General features: G+C 46.5%; 1 protein-coding gene across 1 annotated transcript in view; it reads right to left on the reverse strand.

Moving 5' to 3' along the window:
* The window catches only part of sema3aa (sema domain, immunoglobulin domain (Ig), short basic domain, secreted, (semaphorin) 3Aa), a 31,267-nt gene extending 13,446 nt beyond the window's left edge, over positions 1–17,821 (reverse strand). The window contains exons 1-3 of the mRNA XM_047575490.1: positions 16,986–17,821; positions 4,601–4,761; positions 3,315–3,377 (exon numbers count right to left, since the gene is read on the reverse strand). Of these exons, the coding sequence (XP_047431446.1) occupies positions 3,315–3,377; positions 4,601–4,761; positions 16,986–17,091 (330 nt within the window). The 5' untranslated portion in view covers positions 17,092–17,821. The remainder of the gene's footprint in view (positions 1–3,314; positions 3,378–4,600; positions 4,762–16,985) is intronic.
* Between the last annotated feature and the right edge of the window lie 744 nt (positions 17,822–18,565).

The raw sequence follows: 18,565 nt of genomic DNA on the forward strand, positions 1-18,565 counted from the left end.
GAAACGCGGTGCACACCACGCGCAGGCGGCCAAATTATCCCGCTCTCTTCCACCCGTCAACACATGTATCTGTTCACCTTTCATAGCTCCATCTTACTTTGATGACATCTCTCACGTAAGAGAAATAAATGGACGCAGGGCTTCACGTCAGGGCGATAACATTTTCCAGTGCAAGCGGAATTAACTGTGGGATCGTACACTGCAAACATTCTCCAAAAAAAAAAAGGGGGGGGTTATTATTATTAAAAAATTGTTGTTTCAGCTTTGACTGTTTCTCGTCCTTGGTAATGCATTAAAGGGAAAGTTTGACATTCTGGGGGAAATGCACGGGTTTGGTTTCTTTCACGGAGTCAGATGTGAAAATGGATAACACACATATCTGTGCGCTCAGTGTGAAACCTGGGGCCAGAACAGCTGGTTAGCTTAGCATGCTTGTTAGCTAGCCTGGCTCTGCCCGAACATTTGTTTTATCTGTGCAAAATCAAAATCAAAAACAAAGCGACAATTTGTGGTTTCACGGGAGGTTACATGACGGAAAACTTCTTGGCGGAATGCGGCGACTTCCTGAAATCTGTCTTCGCTGTAAGCATGCCAGGGAAGCTCCCCTAATTGTTCCCAAGTTGGGAATTTCATTTTCTCAGACTTTGGTGTGTACACGTGCATTTAATTTGCAACGTGGGATCAAGACGGATGCGACAAACAAGATGTACTGTATTTTATGAAGGACTCAAAGCTGTTTCCAGTATTTGTGTGGCAACAAGGAGAAGGAAACGGCCCAGGGAGGGAGGCTGTGACATATGGTTCTATTAAAACACATGAATGCTAATCACAGAAATGTCTGGAGATGGTGTTACATGGTGCTAGACGATTGTAAGAGACGGACATGCGGCCTGCATTTGGCAAATTTTGCCAAGGATCACATATGTTTCTTAACAAATCTTGATGTCAAAAACTTGTGTACCAATTCACAGACTTTCCAAACTGTTGTTACGGCTCGGGTCACGGTTCATTTATTAGAATTTTCTAGTCTGAAACGAAGATTTGCCAACAATATTCAACGGTTTGTTTGATTAAATAAGCAAGATTTGACATGTTAGAAATGGAAACGTCTTATGTTTCAAGAGCCAGGTTAGCTAATTCCCCGTTTCCCGTCTTTGTTCCATGCTAAGCTAACTAGCTGCTGGTGGTAGCTTAAAATTACCTATGCAGACATGAGTGTGGTATCAATCTTCTCACCACACTCTTGGCAAGAAGGCAAAAAATATCTTGCCTTAAACTATAGGTCTTCAACAGGGGGCACTGAAAGGGGGTTGCAAAATCTTTGGTTGATTGGACATTTTTTATACATATATATACGCATACATAAACATATATGTTTTTTTTGTTTTTTGTTTTTTTAATTTTCCCCCACAATTTTAAAGTTCTTCGTCCTTAGCTTGTGGCTTCTTAAGATCTAAATGCCTAGTGGGGAATTAATAATAAACTTCTTTCAGATTAGAGGTTCTCTAATGACACATTAACACCCAGAAACCCTCCCCTCTTGGAAGTCTCTACATATTATAACATGCTAATTGGCAAAAATTTTTTCATCAAGTGTTTAACACCTTTTAACTGCTATCACAAATCCACAATCCCCCCAAACACAAAAAGAAATGTGCAGCCACAGCCCTGTTGAGTTTTCACAGAGAGCGATGGAACATGCTCGGTGTCTAGTGGTTGACCTCGACCCCGCAACCCCGCCTGCGTATCTGTGCGGCTTTGTAGCTTAATGACTTTACCCTCTGTGTTTCCGTATTGCCGAACAGCGGGAGCACACGGGCCCCCTCCTGCCGACGCCATTCTCACGCCCCTTATAATATGCATTTCATCAACTCCTGTTATCCCCTCCAGGGTCGGCCCTGTTTAGGATTTTCGAACGCCTGTCTTAGACTGATTAGCCGTGCGGTAGGTGGGTCGCACCTAAACACTGACAGGCGTTAGCTATGGTCACTAAAACAAGCAGCTCCGTCTTGCCATCAGGTGAAAAATGGCTTCCCTGATCACAAACCATGTCATTATGTGAAAACCACACTGCCCACAGAGGATAAATGAGTCATTATTGGATCATATTTATGACTCTCTTTCAACTGGGGGGGTTTAATGATGCCTTTCCATGAGGGGAAAGAGTGGACAGATTTGTATATATTTGGATGAGTTGAGTGAAATTTTGAGATAATGCTGAGGCTTCTAATTGAACGTGAAAAATGCACTGGAAATGTTATTATTTTTCCTTTTAATGTTGGACGGCTAATCGGAAATGACATCAGGCCGTTCAACGAAACCGTAAATCCACACTCCAGCATCTGAGCCCTTTGTTCAGTGAATCAAATGCAACAATCTGGGCCGTGTTACACAGTCACTCTGCCCGGGATAGTGATACAGCCATCAGGCATTTCGACGAAGGGGGCAGCTGTTACATTTGTTCTACGGCTGTAAAATTGTGGTTTTGGAGAAATGCTTTACTTTGGGAGCTCCGAATGCTTTAGTAATGTCCTAATCAAGGCCTCTCCGTCTCTGCTCTCACCGCCTCATTTTCAAGGGTAAACATTTTCACAGCACGCGAATACCTCATCGCTGGATTTTGTGCGATTTTGTGCTGCCGCTGCACACGTTCAAGGTGTAGGGTAGCTCGTGTGGTCGTGACTTAGGCCCCGGTGGAACGTCCGCGATTTAAAAGGACTCTGCGACTCGGGATAATCCTAAAACCCCGCAGCCCTGCACTCGAGACTCATCCACCCGTGAAATTAAGATCAGATACAGCGCGGAGAGAGGGCCTTTTCCAAACACAAAGATAACACACACCGACACCAGCGCGCACGCACGCGCACGCACACGCACGCACACGCACAAATTCCGCAGCACACGTTCACAGGGGGTCGGACATGTGAGCTAACATGGCGGCGGCGAGATAACGAGAACTCAAACAATACATGTGCGCGTAAACATACTCCCAGATTTAAACCGCGTGTCGCGTAAACGAACAACCTCCGTGCCACCGTCCTTGTGCCAATGACACACATTGCGCACAGCCACACTGCGACCAAACATCTGCTGTTCAGTGCGTTTCTGTGTATTTAGCTGCCACTGAGGGATGGCCTCTAGAGACTGCAGAGCGCCAGAGGTGAAACTCGACGTGGAGGTTTTACCAGAGGATGCTCAACGTGACCAGATGACCAAGATTAAAAAAAAAACAACAACAACACAGGAATTCAAAGGTACAATTCGGCTAACAAAAAGCAAACATGATCACGGTGGCGTCTTGAACGCAGACTTACCCCCAGGTCTTTTCCTGCCCACTTGCATTCATCCCTCTTAGAGGGGGTGGCGGGCCACGCAATCTGTGCAAATGAGAAAAAGACAAAGTTGCGTCACGCCGCAGGCGGAGAGGAGTTGTTTCATGAAGCAGGAAGGCGGTGAGTCAATACAGTGAATCGAAAAAACGACAGATCTGAATAATTCCTGGAGAACGACATCTGATTTGTCATGTTTTATATCCTCTTAGTTCCCCTTTATATCCTCGTTAGTAGTATCATTACCACATGTTTGTTTCACATGACGCAGAAGAAGTAGAGGGGTTCCAAAATCTCTGTGTGTTTTACATGCATTTGAATAAAATATGTATGAATATTCGCCTCTATGTTGTGTCAAAACATTGAGCAGTTTCAAAAGGGGGTCTGGTTCAAATTGAAGCATTTAAAAAGTTCTGCGGTCGATAAACTCAGCATGCGGTTGTACTTTTCGCTTCAGACATGAAGAGAAACAAGGGTTCCGCTGCGTTGCTTTTGGAAGAGATAGGTCTCATTGTCATCCATCTGTGGCCCCCGGTGTCACACGAATCACAGAACGCCCATGGAGCGTATGAGGGTGCATGTGTGAGCCGTAATGAGTAAGGGAATGATTATGTGCTCAAAATATGGGCGTGATTTGTTTTCCCTGCTGGCCACATACGGAGATGTTGATGGACAGTGTAATGTAATGTATGCAGCCTCGTGTCCGTGCATTATTCTTGTTTTACACAGTAACACACACTCTTAGACTTTATCTCTTCTCTAGATCAGCTGAGTTTTCCTCATGGGAATCCGCGTTGCACATTTCAGGGGTAATTACATTAGATTTGCTTAATCACCGCTTTTTGGCCTTTATCTTCTAATGATGCAAAGAGAGTAGAACAAAAGAGCGAAAAAAAAATTACACATCCGAGCCAAGGGCAAGAGAATTCGGAGGCATTGACTATGTATTTTTCAGCACTTCAGCTCTCCGCAGCCTGCAGGCGAGCTTGTGTCAGTCTTCCGCGCCTGTGATAGAAGCCCGAATCAGATAAAAAGACTGTTAACCTAGTCCAGGTGGAGTAATGGAATTATGGACAGCCTTGTCTGGGCTGAGGCAGACGGCGGGAGGGAGGGATGGAGGGATGGAGGGAGGGAGGGGGAGAAAGAGACGGGGGTAATGGACTCCAGAGGGAGCAGCAAAGAGGGAAGAGAAAAGACCTCTTACATGAACCAATATATGCACGAGCTATAACTCAAAAAAAGAAAAAGGGGGGCATTCATTGGATTTTTACCTGCTTGTAGTCTCTGTTAATATTGACCAGGTCAAATGAGAAGATGTGATCCTCAGCTCCGACCAGTAGTCTCCCTCGCTCCTCATCCAATAGGAAAGTGTCGTAGCTCGAGCTGTTGGCCAGCCCATTGAAGGTGACGAGGTTACTGGACTCTAACATCTCTGAAAGAGAAGAAAAAGAAAAAGAAAATGCAAGTTTGAACGCATGAAAATGATCGAAAGACAGAAGCAAGTGCCTCATTTAAACAAAAAGGTAAATAAAAGAAAGCAATGGGCAACACATAAACTCTCAGATTAAATCCTAATCATTTTTTTTCCAATTTTAATGGCGCCCTAGTTGTATGAAATTACCATTAAGAAAATGTCATGTTTCCCAAATTGTGTCTCCGTGCAATAATTTGCACGCGCTTACATACGGACGCCTGTCAGTCAAGCGTGGCGTGAGACATTTTAAGTCGAACACAGCATGTCCCAATCAGGGACACGGTTCAGGCTGTTCAGCCGTGTGATTGGCTGAATAATTCATGTGCAGTCGGGGCCGGTGGTAGACGCTTTGTGAAAGTAAGTATGTGTGGGTGTGCGCATGTAACTGTAAATGGGTTATTATGTAAATTAACATCGAAGAGCTTGTGACTGCACATGTTCTTCTGAGGAGCGCGGCATTCAGGTGTGCAAAAGTCCTGAAGTACCGACTAATAACATGTGGCACGGGGCTTAATGAAAACCCGAGGACTTGGAGTGCGGGTTAAAGTATAGTCAGACAGTCAGTTAAAGTTTAATCACCAAAGAGGAGCTCCATCAACTCTGAAGGTTCAGCCATTACAAGAGCAACAGTATTACATTAACAAAGGACAAACCTCCCTTCCTCAAAGTTAGCACATGATAATAAATGGGGAGTCCAGACAGGAAGAGATGAGTAGTGATGTGGCTACAAAGACCATGTATTATTCTTCTTCTGATGCAAAGTGGGCTCAAGTTGAACCCACTTGAGCTGACGACCAATGGAAGCCTCTGATACATGGGAAAAAGTTTTCCTTTATTTCCAAATTCTCAATGCTCACAGTGGGTTTGGAGCTTTTGGTTAACCATCTCCATCCATACCCCACCAACGTTCTCGTGTTCTCCAAGTTTCGCTCGTCAGGGGTGTGAAATATGCGACAGGGTTACCTAGGCAACCAGAGCCTGGAAGTGTCCAGTAGCGACCAACTGTCGATGGGCAATGAGCGAAACCCCCTTACACGTGGATGGTCCTTTAGATTGTAAGCAGATTGTAAGCTAGGAGTGTGCTGGAGAAACCAAAGTTACAAATGTAACCACGGTTCTATGAAATCACCATCTTCAGTTAGAATGAAATATAATCTATCCAAAATGCTATCCAGAGATCCACTGTGGGATGAAAGGATTGTCTTATCTTAGAAAGGGAAACTACATTCAGAGGAAGGACTGCGGCCAAACATTGAATGAACCCATTAACCATCTGCTTCACAAGGAATACACAGCATGCTCCGTGTAACGCGCACCACAGGTAAAAGCCTTCTCAGCGTCAGATCAGGCGTCATCCATCATCATCGGTGTCGCCACATGCTGTAGCGGGGACACACAAAATGGAAAACACGCCTGCATGCACAAACATGCACACTATACTGTACATATGTGTGCGCCCAAAACGCGAGCGTTGCAGTCCGACGGATTGCGATCTCCCCGCTCTTCCCCACAAAGCTCTGATTGACGGGCTGCTATAGGAGCCATCTGCGCCCACTCACAGTGTGCAAGATCTTGGACATCTGCGTCCACATAAAAGAAGGGATTGATGGAAGGGGAGACGGAGGAAGCGGCGTGTCAACCGTCTCCGCTTGTCGAGTGCTAGCGGGGTGGATGAGGGGCTACGAGAAGCAGAAATCGTCACCTAATAAAGACGGTCGCAGCTCATCTGCGTCGGTTGGACTCGAAGGCTAAGTTTGAGGCTGAGGGAATGGATTGGGTGGGGGCGGGCATGAATGGAGGTCTGTGGAGAGTCTGTACTGTACCACAGATGGGTTAAGCGTATGTGTGTGTGGGTTTAAGTGTGTGTAGGTATCTTTTCTACGCCCCGGCCTTTCCATGCACACCAACATCCTGGCGTTCCCATTTATGCGCGATGATCACGCAATGAATGGTTTAAGTCTTTTTGTTGTCGTTCGGTAGCCAATCTGATGTCTCCTTGTTCTCAGTTCGCCGACAAGATGAGACGCAGCAAGGTCAGGAAATGAGTTCAAGAAAATGGAAAATGTGAATTCCAGACCACATAACTCCCGAGGAGGTCCTCTTACGTTTCAGCTATAAAGTAACGGAAAAAGGGATAAAAATTGGAGTGAATTGAAAAAAAATAAATAGCTATAGGTCAATGAAAGAATGTAAATGTAAAAAAAATATGTCAATACGAGATGACGATACCAGAGGGTATCTGTTTCAACAATCCCCAGTTCCCGTTCGCCTGCCGTCTTGGCTCCATATTAGACGAGCCTTATCGTCGGAAAGTGAGCCGGACCCGGGAGGAGGACGGCAACGGCGACCCGGCATCTGAGGTCCGTCACGAAAGGTTTCCCCCAGATGGGCCAAGGCAAAAGGAAAAAAAAAAAAAAAAAAAGAAAAAAGAGAAGCACAGGCGCGCATATTTCAACACGTGGTGATCTCTGACAAAGACAAGGTTGGCCTGTGCACACAGAGAGGCTTTATCCGGCCTGGGATCTACTGCGGTTTGGAAAATCAGAGGAACTGGGGCGTGAGCACCTAAGGACCTCCAACCTAAACACAGACACGCTCGTTTGGAAATGGAAGCACGAGAAGACGGAGAGCGCACGGCACAGCTCATACAATAGTAACCAGGCACAGGACACGAACGCACACAGACGCAAAAAAAAAAAAAAAAAAAAAGCAGGTTCAACGTGCATTAATTTTAAAGCCGACCACACCCTCAAACTTCCATGCATATATTAATACTAACCTAAATGTATACACCACATTAGTTCTCCCTGAACACACACACACACACACACACATGCACGCACGTCTACCTAGTCTTGTAATCCAATCATAGTTTCTGCTTATGCAGCATGAAACAGTGGAACAGTGAGCGCACTCAGCAGCTTTCACCTCTACCACACTCCCCGGCCTCGGACCCCGTCGACGCACACACACACACACACACACACACACGCCAGCAACACCTCCTCTCATGTATGTTACATGCCACGTGCCCTCTCGCCACACACGCAGCCTGCTTACACCAGAGACACGTAGGGACATAAAATAAAAAACCCCGTCACATCGACTTGTGCGTCCACATGCTCTTTTCTCTCGTCACACACACACAAGCCCCGTCTGCTCTCTTTCACATTCTGCCTTCCGCACGCACATTCAGGCACAATAGTCTGTGCAAACAGCTGCGGAGGACGCGCACGCGGACGCACGCACATGCAAATATGCGGACACACCTGTGTGCATGCAAGGTTCAGTTTGTAGTGTGAGACTGAAAGATGGAACTTTCTCATCTACGTGAATCCACATATTAGACCGCGGTTATATGTCCTCATTTTTTTTCTATTCACAACGTACGCTCAAGGCCGCGGCTCGCGACCCGGCAGGCACAAGCAATTCATTCAAATAAACGACAATTTGTCCCACTGTCGTACTTCGCTGTGGAAAATAACCTGGCTCTTGTCTTAAAAAGGGAGGTACGAAATAAAAAAATAAAAAATTTAAATAAAAAAAGAAGAAGCTACATTCAGAATTCAAGTGCAATTGTCCATGGAGTGCTCTTCACTCCCCCATTCCCCAAACAGGCAGGCATTTTAGACGCCTACGTGCCACGCAATAGCGGAATAATGAAAAAGCATGAAAGAAAAAAAGGCGACAGGGCATTAAATTGTGTTTATCTGAGTGTGCTCACGGGCGGCCGAGCCGAGAGTGTGTGTGCTTGAGCGACGGGGACACATAAAAGCCTGACAGAGGAAAACACTTGACTGAGATTCAACAGATGGATAATATTCCATTAAAATAATGCGGCTCTCTCAAGTGTTTTTCTTGCTCTTATATACAGCGGAGGAGTCCTCAGCGCACGATTGACGAGATGCACTTCCTGTTCGCTGACACTGATTTCTTCTTCTTTTTTTTTCTTTTTTTTAGCGTACAGTGTACGTCCGTGCACCGCTGAAGAACAATTGACGTGAAGGAGGAAAAGAAGAAGGAAAATAGCAGCTCAAAGGGAACCGGCGCACAGAATCGCATGTGTTTACTCTTCAAATGCAGGGCCGGCTAAAAGCAGAGGGTACTGTACAGTAATATCTGCGGCGCTCCGCTTTCTTTTTTTATTCTCCGTGTGTGGTGCCGTGCACATTTAGCCGCGCTCGCGAAAGGCCTCGGCCGCAAACCACAGGTGCCAGGGTGAAAAAAAAAAAAAGAAAGAAAGAAAAGGCCGCCGCCATGGAAATTTGCAGAGAGCTTTGCTTAACAAAGTGTTCAAATATTATCCTAAGCTCAAGGATATCCACACATGCCTCTAAAGTAAGTTCACCTCCCTCCCTTCTTCCTTTCTTTCTGTTCCTCCTTCGCTTTCCTGTCTCCTCGTAAGCACAGTAGCAGGTGTGGGTTGGTTTCCATGGCGACAGCCTGTATAACCCAACCTGGGTCCGTTGGATTTCTCCTTCAGGTGCGGCCGAGTGACAGGAAATGCGCTACCTTACACACACATGTGCGTTTGAATCCTAAAGACTGTGCATGATGAAATGTGTGTGTGTGACACAGATTTTCTGTCATGATTCACACAAAGAATTTTGCAGCCACAGTCATGCACCGCATCTCATGGGTCATTTTTTTTTTTTAAGTAACGCATCACGCCCCGTGACCGTGACTCAGCGTACGTTAAAATGTAGGATATGCATCAGAGCGGCTAATAAGGAAAACGTGACCGCACCCCAAACCACGGGGGAATCTGTGAGTAGCCTAAGTATGTGTTGAATTTCACCATGCGCCGCCATTTATCTCTCTCGGCCCAAAGCGCTCGACTTCCGCGCCACCGCACGGCGTTCCTGTTTCCTCTCAAGAGGGGGAGAGCGAACGCAGTCCACTGGGAGGTTTGACAGGAGAGGGAAAACTTGAAATTAGGGATAATGACGGCAAACTGAGGCAGGAACACAAGCGCGGATGCAAAAACCCAAAAAATAAAAAGTGAAAAAAATAAAAAATGCTTCCAATACAAGGAAAGCGGTGGAATATGGAACCATTTCATTAGTGTGTGTCTCCTCCTGTCATTGGACGGCTGGACCACAAACCAGCGCTGCGACCACAGACGGCTCGAGGCCTGGCCGTGCCTGCCGCAGATAGCCCACTCACACACACCACTAAGCGCTCGTGCTACAACCAGCTTCTCATTACTTTCGAGGAGGAAGCGCACGCAGATGCGCTGCATTTTGCATGTAAATGCAATCCCTGTGTCAGACTGTTTAAACGCGAACAAACAGTCGCAAATCCCACTCCTCCGCCGCTGCGCCGTGCAGAAAAGGGAGAGCGAGGGGAAGAGGGAGCGCGATCGCCAGGCAGTTTGACGGATGTACTCCGAGAGGGGACCGGGCTGTGGTTGCCGTGGTCATGTCTGGAGCCACTGCCTGTTAGTGCAGCCTGTCAGCCCGCACGGTGCGGCTGAATGTCAGCCCTGCCGTTTTATTACAAATTAATGAGGCAGGGCTACAGATCCCCGACGCGTCCCGGGCGAACTGTGACAGCGGCGAGACACTAGAACACGAATCCACGGGCAAAAAAAAAAAAACAAAACAAAAAAAACATGCACAATTCAGCTCGGTGCGGCTCCATTTAAGCATTGTCTGGTGCTACAAAAAGGAGCTTTTGTGCAGCTGCGCGCATTTCCTGACGATTTATACTTCATAAAATCTGTCAGGAGCTGAAACGTGACATTTGAGGAAAGCTCTGTTTTCTCTTTCCGTCGCTCATAAAGGGAGGGAAACAATAACGAGCTTGGGGAGAATAAAACAAACGGTGGCTCAATTTACTGACATTTTAAGGCGCTTATATTTCAAGCTGACCACAAAACTACCAATACATTGGCAGAGTTTGACTTAAATCGTGTTATAAATCACTGCAAGTCTTGCGCAAAAAAAACGATTAGACGCTCAATTTAGTTGAGGTTCCTCGTCCGCCCGCCGCTCCCCTGTCTTCGCCCGTCGCCCGTCACTCCTTGCCTCCGTCTTTCCGCAGAGATGTCCCCCTCATTTGTAACGCGACCCCGGCCAGATTGAACGGTGCACCCTCTCTCGGTCTGACTGACAAGCCTTAGCAGGTGGCGAGACCCATTCATACCCGCGGTTCAGCAATCCGCACCGCGCTGTAACCCAAGCCCGCATCCCAAACACAGATGCAGCGACACGGGATATTTCTCCCGCGTGCGTGCCCATACAGCGCTTATGTACACACACACACGCGCAGACACACAACTGCCTCCTATTGTGGCCTTCCAGCGCGTTTGAACGGGAACGGGACGTTTTAATTCCAAAACCAACTTGCGGAAGCGCGCGAAAAGGTCAAAGAACCGCCGCTGCACTTTTAATTGCTGCCGTTAGCTCGGATCGCTAACAGCAATGAAAACAAGCGACGGATCTTTCGGGGGTTTTGATGAATGGGTTTTTGTTTTGCGAGGGAAGCTGTGTCATTGCACAATTATCTGTTTGGGTAATGAGTGTCAGCGCGAGTACACGCCGGCGATCATTCATTATGCCATCTTTCAACTTGCGGACTCGGGTGGTGGGAGCTCGCTAAACACTGCGGTCAGGCTTGTGAGTCAGCGCGAGGAAATGTAATATATTCGGATGTAACATAGGGGCACAGTCGGAAAAGCAAGCCGCTGCAAAACATTGGTTTATACTATTGGAATGTGGCTGTGTGCGAGCAAAGATGAGGGTAGTTCAGAGCGCGTGGGTGGTAGTGTGTCCAAATAGAGTTGAAAAGAAGGATAGCCAAAAGATATGTATCAACTGGGCTGCAATCAAAGAGGCAGGAAAAGGAGACAAGCGAAAAACACACACACACACACACTGGCTGCTTGAAGATTGTACTTAGGGTCTGCGGTGTTGTGGTTTCCCCGAGAAGCGACGGAGCCGCGGGATGAGGGAGGAGGGGTGGGGAGAGCAGAGCGATGAGAAAGGAAGAGAAAAGAGAGGGGACGCGGAGGAAGGCATCTCCGAAGTTGGCGCGTCGCGAGAACACCTTATAATTATCTACATCCGCTCTGTCAGCCTCAGCCCGCAGGACGGACAGCGGAGAAAGAGGCGCTCCGATGCTCGTTCACATATCAAAGAATGAGCAGAAGAAGAAGAAGGAGAAGAAGAAGAAGAAGAAAACAGGCTGATACGTCGACACACATGCAAACACCCACAAACATACAAACTACACATTTTCATAGACACGCCCGCGCGCACGCACACACACGCGGACACGCAGACGGGCTTATTATGGGGCCGAGTCCAGACTGCGTTGAGTGCGGTTCCACGCCAAGCGTCTATTTTGAAGGCTTGCGAGCCAATTCCAGATTCCCCGTCTCCTTCTCAGTTCAGTCTGTCTCTCCTCCTCAGCTCCACCCGTTGAGCCGGGCGTGGGGGGGGTTGGGGGTGAGGCCGCGATGGCATCGAGAGGTCATACGGTAGGCTCCGCAATTACCCGAGCGGAGGGGTAATTATCAGGTTGTTTAACGAGACGTTTGAAGGCTCGAAAGTCCCGCTCGGTGGCTGCTTTTTAAGCAAACAAAAAAGGTTCTGTGCGTCTCCCAGCAGAAGTGTTTGGGTTCGCCCTGTGCTGCACGTGCCTCGTTTGACCTTTAGGGGTCAGTGTTCCTCCTGGTGGCCACTTAACAGCAGCTGATTTGCGTCCAGGAATGTGACCGTGTGCAGGCATGTGCTCGTTCACAGGGGTTGTTTTATCCTTGTAATTCGCGCAGGTGCTGAAAAAGCTGTGAAATATTAAAACAACATCGACTTGCTTTTGTTGGAAGTCCTGCGCTTTTTAGCAGGAAAAGTACAGCTTCCTACGAATCCGTTACCACAATGTCAACCTGTGATGGAATGAAATCAACATGTGTAACATATTTGCCAAGCGAGATTATTTCTAACTTGGACTTGAGTTTCACCTTATGCCTCCCACTCCTTATGTTACCGGTCGGCGAGGCGAGGGAAAGTAAGCGCTATTTTAGTCTGAAGGAGAAGAGAAAATCATTAACTCTTGTGATCATCGTTCTGTCCCCCCCACCTCCCCCTCCCCACCCCACCCCGCGAAGCCAGATCCTTTCTGCTGAATGTCTAACTGACTCCGCTGGGAAATCATTCACTCTGCACTCGCTCGCGCCGGGCCGTCCCACGAGGGGTCATTTTATCTACCTGTCTCCATTTCTCAGTCCTTTCTACCCTGCAAACTGCTCACTCGGCAGTCGTTGGCCTGTCCTTTACGCGAGAAGGAAATCGCTCACTTTTGTGCGACTACGAGTCCCGGGAGGGGTGTCATCAGCGCTCATTTGAGACTGATTTCACGGGACTCTGCTCGATGATCCAAATCACAGACACTGCAAGGGCCTGCTCCTGGTAGTCGGCCTCTCTTTTAGTCTCCGCTAATGCGATCCTCCCATTTAAGAGCTCCTCTCGACTTATTTGACTGTCCTTCCCAGGAGGATTCCTCCTCGTTGTTTATTTCCCTTAATTACTATGCTGGCTTCTCTAAGGGAGAGCGCATGAGTGACACTTCACCAGCCTCCCTTCCTCCTTTTGCGTCATCTACTGTACGGCCTTTCCTTCATTAAAAGCAACCCCCCCGTCCCCTCCATCATCCTCCTGCCTTTCCGTCCTTATGTCCGCCACGATGGGCGGATGTTAACCGAGAACCGTCTCCTAACGGACGGGGGAGAGAGCCATCAAACACCTGTAAGGCCCCAAGATGCAAGCGCACATGCTGCCAAGCGGCGGCACACAAAGAAAAGTGGCATACACTTATGCCTTTACACCCCTGCACACTGACACACACGAGCTAACAGCAATCACACGTAATTATAGAAACACTGATTCAACAGCACAATAAAAAAAAATAAATAAAAAAAAGACACTGGATTCTTAGGAACGCGCACAAAACCAGGTGTCTAATTATATGAGGACACGCAAGACCTGACACATTTTTGCTGTCGCGCTGAAACACACACACACACACACACACACACACACACCGAGACACCACTTTACAGTCTAAGGGGAGGAAATCACAAGAGAGGGTGTTGAGTCCTCACACCAAGACGTGGCAAGAACATTCGCAGACACGTACATAAACAGCGAGCGACAAATAATTGTGCATCCACCAAAAAGCACGCCTATTGTGTACTCCTTTCCCCGGCGGACCTGCTCTCTCGGCTTGTCGACGCGCATCCATCACTCGCGCAGTCAGTCAACGCCGACTTTGACGCTCGATGACATGTCTCTTGTCTGTTGCCGTTGTCGGCGGCGTGTTCGCTTGTCAGGCTGAACAGTGGAGAGGATCACAAAATGGGGCAGGAGGGGAGCTATATTTCGCATTCTTTGAACAGATGGTTGTGTAAAGAAGGGATGACATTTTCCCCATCATGCCTTCAGGCTTGGCTTCGCGTGAACTGATATGATGGGGCCCGCGGGACATATGATGTGTAGCAGGTAAGTTCAGCTGTGATTCTTTCCAGATTCATTTTGTCCATGTGGTAAATGTGTGTCATCGCCTGTAGCTTCTACACTAAAGAACTAAAATACGTACGCACTTTAGTGTTTGTTGACCAAACTCGCTGGTTTGGGAGAAAAATGCTGTGTCAGTGGTTTCTAAGACCGATCTACACTTTCAAGACAGTAGGGGTGTTTTTCAGAAAACCCCCCCACCTATTTCACAATTTTGGACTCTTCCGATCTAATCCAGTCTTCTGGATTTTGAAGCTATTGCTAGATATTTAGCTAGCTTGTTGCTAAACGTTAACTCCGCTTTAAAGTTAATGACACCACGCCAAAAAAGGTCTCAGAGTGGATGCGTTCTGTTGAAACGGATAACCAGAAAGTTAAGTGTTTACTTTAATGGTTCAACAACAAACATGGCGGAAATGCTAGGCTAAACTGTTAGCGTTAGCTTTTCAACTTTTGTGTGGTTTTGTTTGGATAAGAGCTAACATTTTAGCATTAAATAATTACATTTAAATTACTTAACACATTGGACATGTGAGATTTCTAAGTATGTTTGCAATTAATTTAGGCTAACAATGCTACACTATTCGATTAACCAACCAAAAGTCACGTCAGTTACTCGAAGAGTAGGTACAGTTTCAAATGACAGACACTTAGTTTGGTTGACTACTGCCCTAATTTTTATTTTGGTCTTGCAAACATACACATTTCCACTTTCACGATTCAACAACAAACATGGCGCATCAGCTAGAAACGCTAGGCTACATTGTTAGCGTTAGCTCAGTCAACTTTTGTTTGATTTTGTTTAGATAAGAGCTAACATTTTAGCATTAAATAATTACATTTAAATTAACATATTGGACATGTGAGATTTCTAAGTATATTTGCAATTAATTTAGGCCAACAATGCTACACTATTTGATTAACTAACCAAAAGTCATGTCAGTTACTTGAAGGCTACTGCCCTAATTTTTATTTTGGGCTTGCAAACATCAGCATGAGCTGGAAACGCTAGGCTACATTGTTAGCGTTAGCTCGGTCAACTTTTGTGAGATTTTGTTTGGATAAGAGCTAACATTTTAGCGTTAAATAATTTGATTTAAATTATTTAACATATTTGAAATATGAGATTTCTGTGTATTTTTATAATTAATTTAGGCTAATGATGCGACACTGTTCGATTAACTAACCAAAAGTCACGGCAGTTACTTGAGGAGTAGGTACAAATTCAAATGACAGACACTTGGTTTGGTTGACTACTGCCCTAATTTTTTATTTTGGGCTTGCAAACGTACACATTTGGAAGTTGAAAGGGTGATAAAGGAAAATATACTGCCTCAAAATTACAACTTGCACTCCATCTAAAAGAATAGAGCATGTCATATAGCAGGCCTCTAACCATGAGTTACACTAAACGTCTGGTCTAAAGATAGAGAATGAATTAGTGACAAACATCATATTCACCCTCTCCGAGAGCGAAATTGGATTTTCCCTAAGCACGGACTTAAAATTGTCTGAAAGCTTTGGGTGACAGTCAAACACACAAGGGGACTTTCGGCCACACGTTCTCATCTGCGACGACGGCGACGGCACATCAGCCCCGTTCATAAATTTTCACAGGGCATGTTTTGCGAACGAAACGGGACTAAAATAAGGGATCCAGAGACCACACTCCCAGCCATATACTTTCGGTCATGTTTTAGGACAAAGAACCACAATGGCCTCCCTCACTGACATTAAAGGAAGAAGAAGAAGAAAAAAAAACCCTTCCCAAAATATGCCAAAAATGTTGCCAGTTATTTCTAGACGAGATGAAAAGTCTGCTATTACAAAGAGCCTGATTTAGTGTAGGGTGTGAGAGAGGAGATGAGACAGAGAGAGAAAGAGGGAGGAGGAGGAGGAGGAGAAGGAGGAGGAGGAAGAACCGGCGCTCCGCAGTCTCCCCTCAAAATAACACAGAAGGAGAGAGAATAACATGTTTGCTGTATACGTCAAAAACTTACACGTGCACGATATAAAAACGAAACGAAACTCCCTTTCGCTCTCTAGCGATTTAATCCTTAAATCAAAATGAATTAAAAAGAAAAAATATATCCAACTGTTGGATGCATTTGCATTAACAAGAAGCAGAGAATCCTGCTTGGCCCCTTAATGGGCTCTGTGTCATGACTAAAGCAGATACCCCCTCATTTATTTTTATTTTTTTTTAAAGACTTATTGGGACAGAAGCCATTAAAACAGAGGCTCCGCTGCCTGCTCTGAGCACTTAACGGGGGCTGTACAGTGCGAGCAGAAAGGGACAGCACGAGGGGAAAATTGGTACAGGGGCCAATATATACATTTAACTTCAGGCAAGAGCCCTTCCACTGCATATGGAACCAATCTGACTATTCCTACGGAGAATTCGGAGAGACAGGCAATACAGGGGGGGGGAGGAGGAGGAGGAGGAGTGGGGAGTAGAGAAGGTTAAGGAGAGAGTTGCTGACCAAACGGGAGAAAGAGTGCACGAGTCCAACACAGAGGCAGAAATAGATTCATAGAAACAGAGGAGGGAAGGAGAGGACAGATGAAAAGAAAAGCATAAAAGAAAGAGCAGCCACGGGCGAGAGAAACACTAAAAGCGCCGGCCGCTAGAGAGGTTCAGTGTAACCTGGAGAATGGGCTTACCCTTGTATGACAGCTTTAGTCTGGGTACATTGTGCTTGGGCTCAACTCCTCTTCCCGGCTGCACCGCCCCGCACAGCAGCACTACAATCCCAAGCAGGTAATCCATGGTGCTGGAGTGCTGCTGGCCGGCCTCCAGACCAGGGGGGCACTCGCAGCCCGGACCGGCGCCCCGAGATGAGCGTCTTCCGCCTGAGGGGCTACTCAGAGCCTGGAGAGTCCCTCCGCGTTGAGCCCTACAAGTAGAGGTTCCTGGGGAAGGGGAGAAGGGGGCAGGGGGGGTGGTGGTGGTGGTGGTGGTGGTGGAGGAAAAATAAAAATAAAAAAAATCCCGGTGGTGCTCCCAATGCTCAGAGTTAGGAAGGGGACCTGTGAAGTCGGTGGAGGGGTGCCGCTCACATGGCTCCCCGTGTGGAGGTCCGGGATATATAGAGTCCCTTGGCTTAATCTGTTGTCCCTCAGGTGAAGGGCTCAGCAGTGCTTCAGCTCGGCGCGGCTCGGATGAGAGGAAGAGGCTGTGTAGAAATCAGAACACTTATCCACAGTAGTGAGGCTATCCTTTTTTTTCTGGAGATTAATGATATTCTTCTTCTTATTATTGTTGTCTCCTGGCTTCTTCTCTGTGAGCAGACACTCACAGCAACCCTCTAATCCTTGTGTGCGGCTCCAGCAGACTGCGAGAGAGAGAGCTACACCATCCACAGGAAGGGAGGGGAGGGGAGCGAGAGCAGCTGAGAGAGGGAGAGGGAGGGAGGGAGGGAGGGCTGGAAAGACAGAGACGGAGAGACAGAGGGCGGTAGGACTTGAGAGCGGCGATGTAGAGAGAGAGTCAGTGTGGTGGATATTGTGAATGGTTCGGTTTTTATAGTGTGGACTCTTCCGCTCACGTTTCCTCTTTTGTTAGTCATCAGTTCTTAACTTCCTTTTTTGTCCCCCTCTATATAAGATCTTCTCTCTTTTCTGTGGACATTTAATTCACTGTTTCATCTCTCAGTTGCCCTTTCACCCCTTAAACCCCACCCTAGTCACCACTCAGCAAAGCTAGTAAAGCCAATCACCGTGAAGTATAAAAGCTCACGACACATTTAGTTTAACAGCGTTCTGGTCGATCACATTTAAACAGACATTTTAGTTTCTCCCGAGGAGTCTTCCACTTTTTTTTTCAATGTTTTACTTTAAGTTGAAAATTTAGATTTTTTTTTCAGGTTCCACTGTTTTATTTAAGTGTTGATTTTTCAGCACCTCAAAAACTCTACGCGTTTTCCTGAATTTAGACTCAAAATATTAAAATTCAAACCACTTTTGAGGGTTTTAATTGTTTTAAAAACTTGCTTGGTTACATATTTTCATGAAATCGTGAAAAGTGTCCTCCTGTTACACATAGGGGACCCTTTTTCTTGACCATATATCTGTTTAAAAATCACACCACGAGCTCAGGAATTTACGTGTTAATTTAAAAAAAAAAAATAAACAAAAACAAACTTGCTTTATATGCGGCAGCTGTTTCAGCAACAGGTCCTCATTATACAGTTTAAGAGTATAAACGCAGTAACGCTGCGCCATTCCTTTTAAAATGTAAATGC

This window comes from Mugil cephalus, chromosome 22 (assembly GCF_022458985.1).
Source record: "Mugil cephalus isolate CIBA_MC_2020 chromosome 22, CIBA_Mcephalus_1.1, whole genome shotgun sequence".
Taxonomy (NCBI): domain Eukaryota; kingdom Metazoa; phylum Chordata; class Actinopteri; order Mugiliformes; family Mugilidae; genus Mugil; species Mugil cephalus.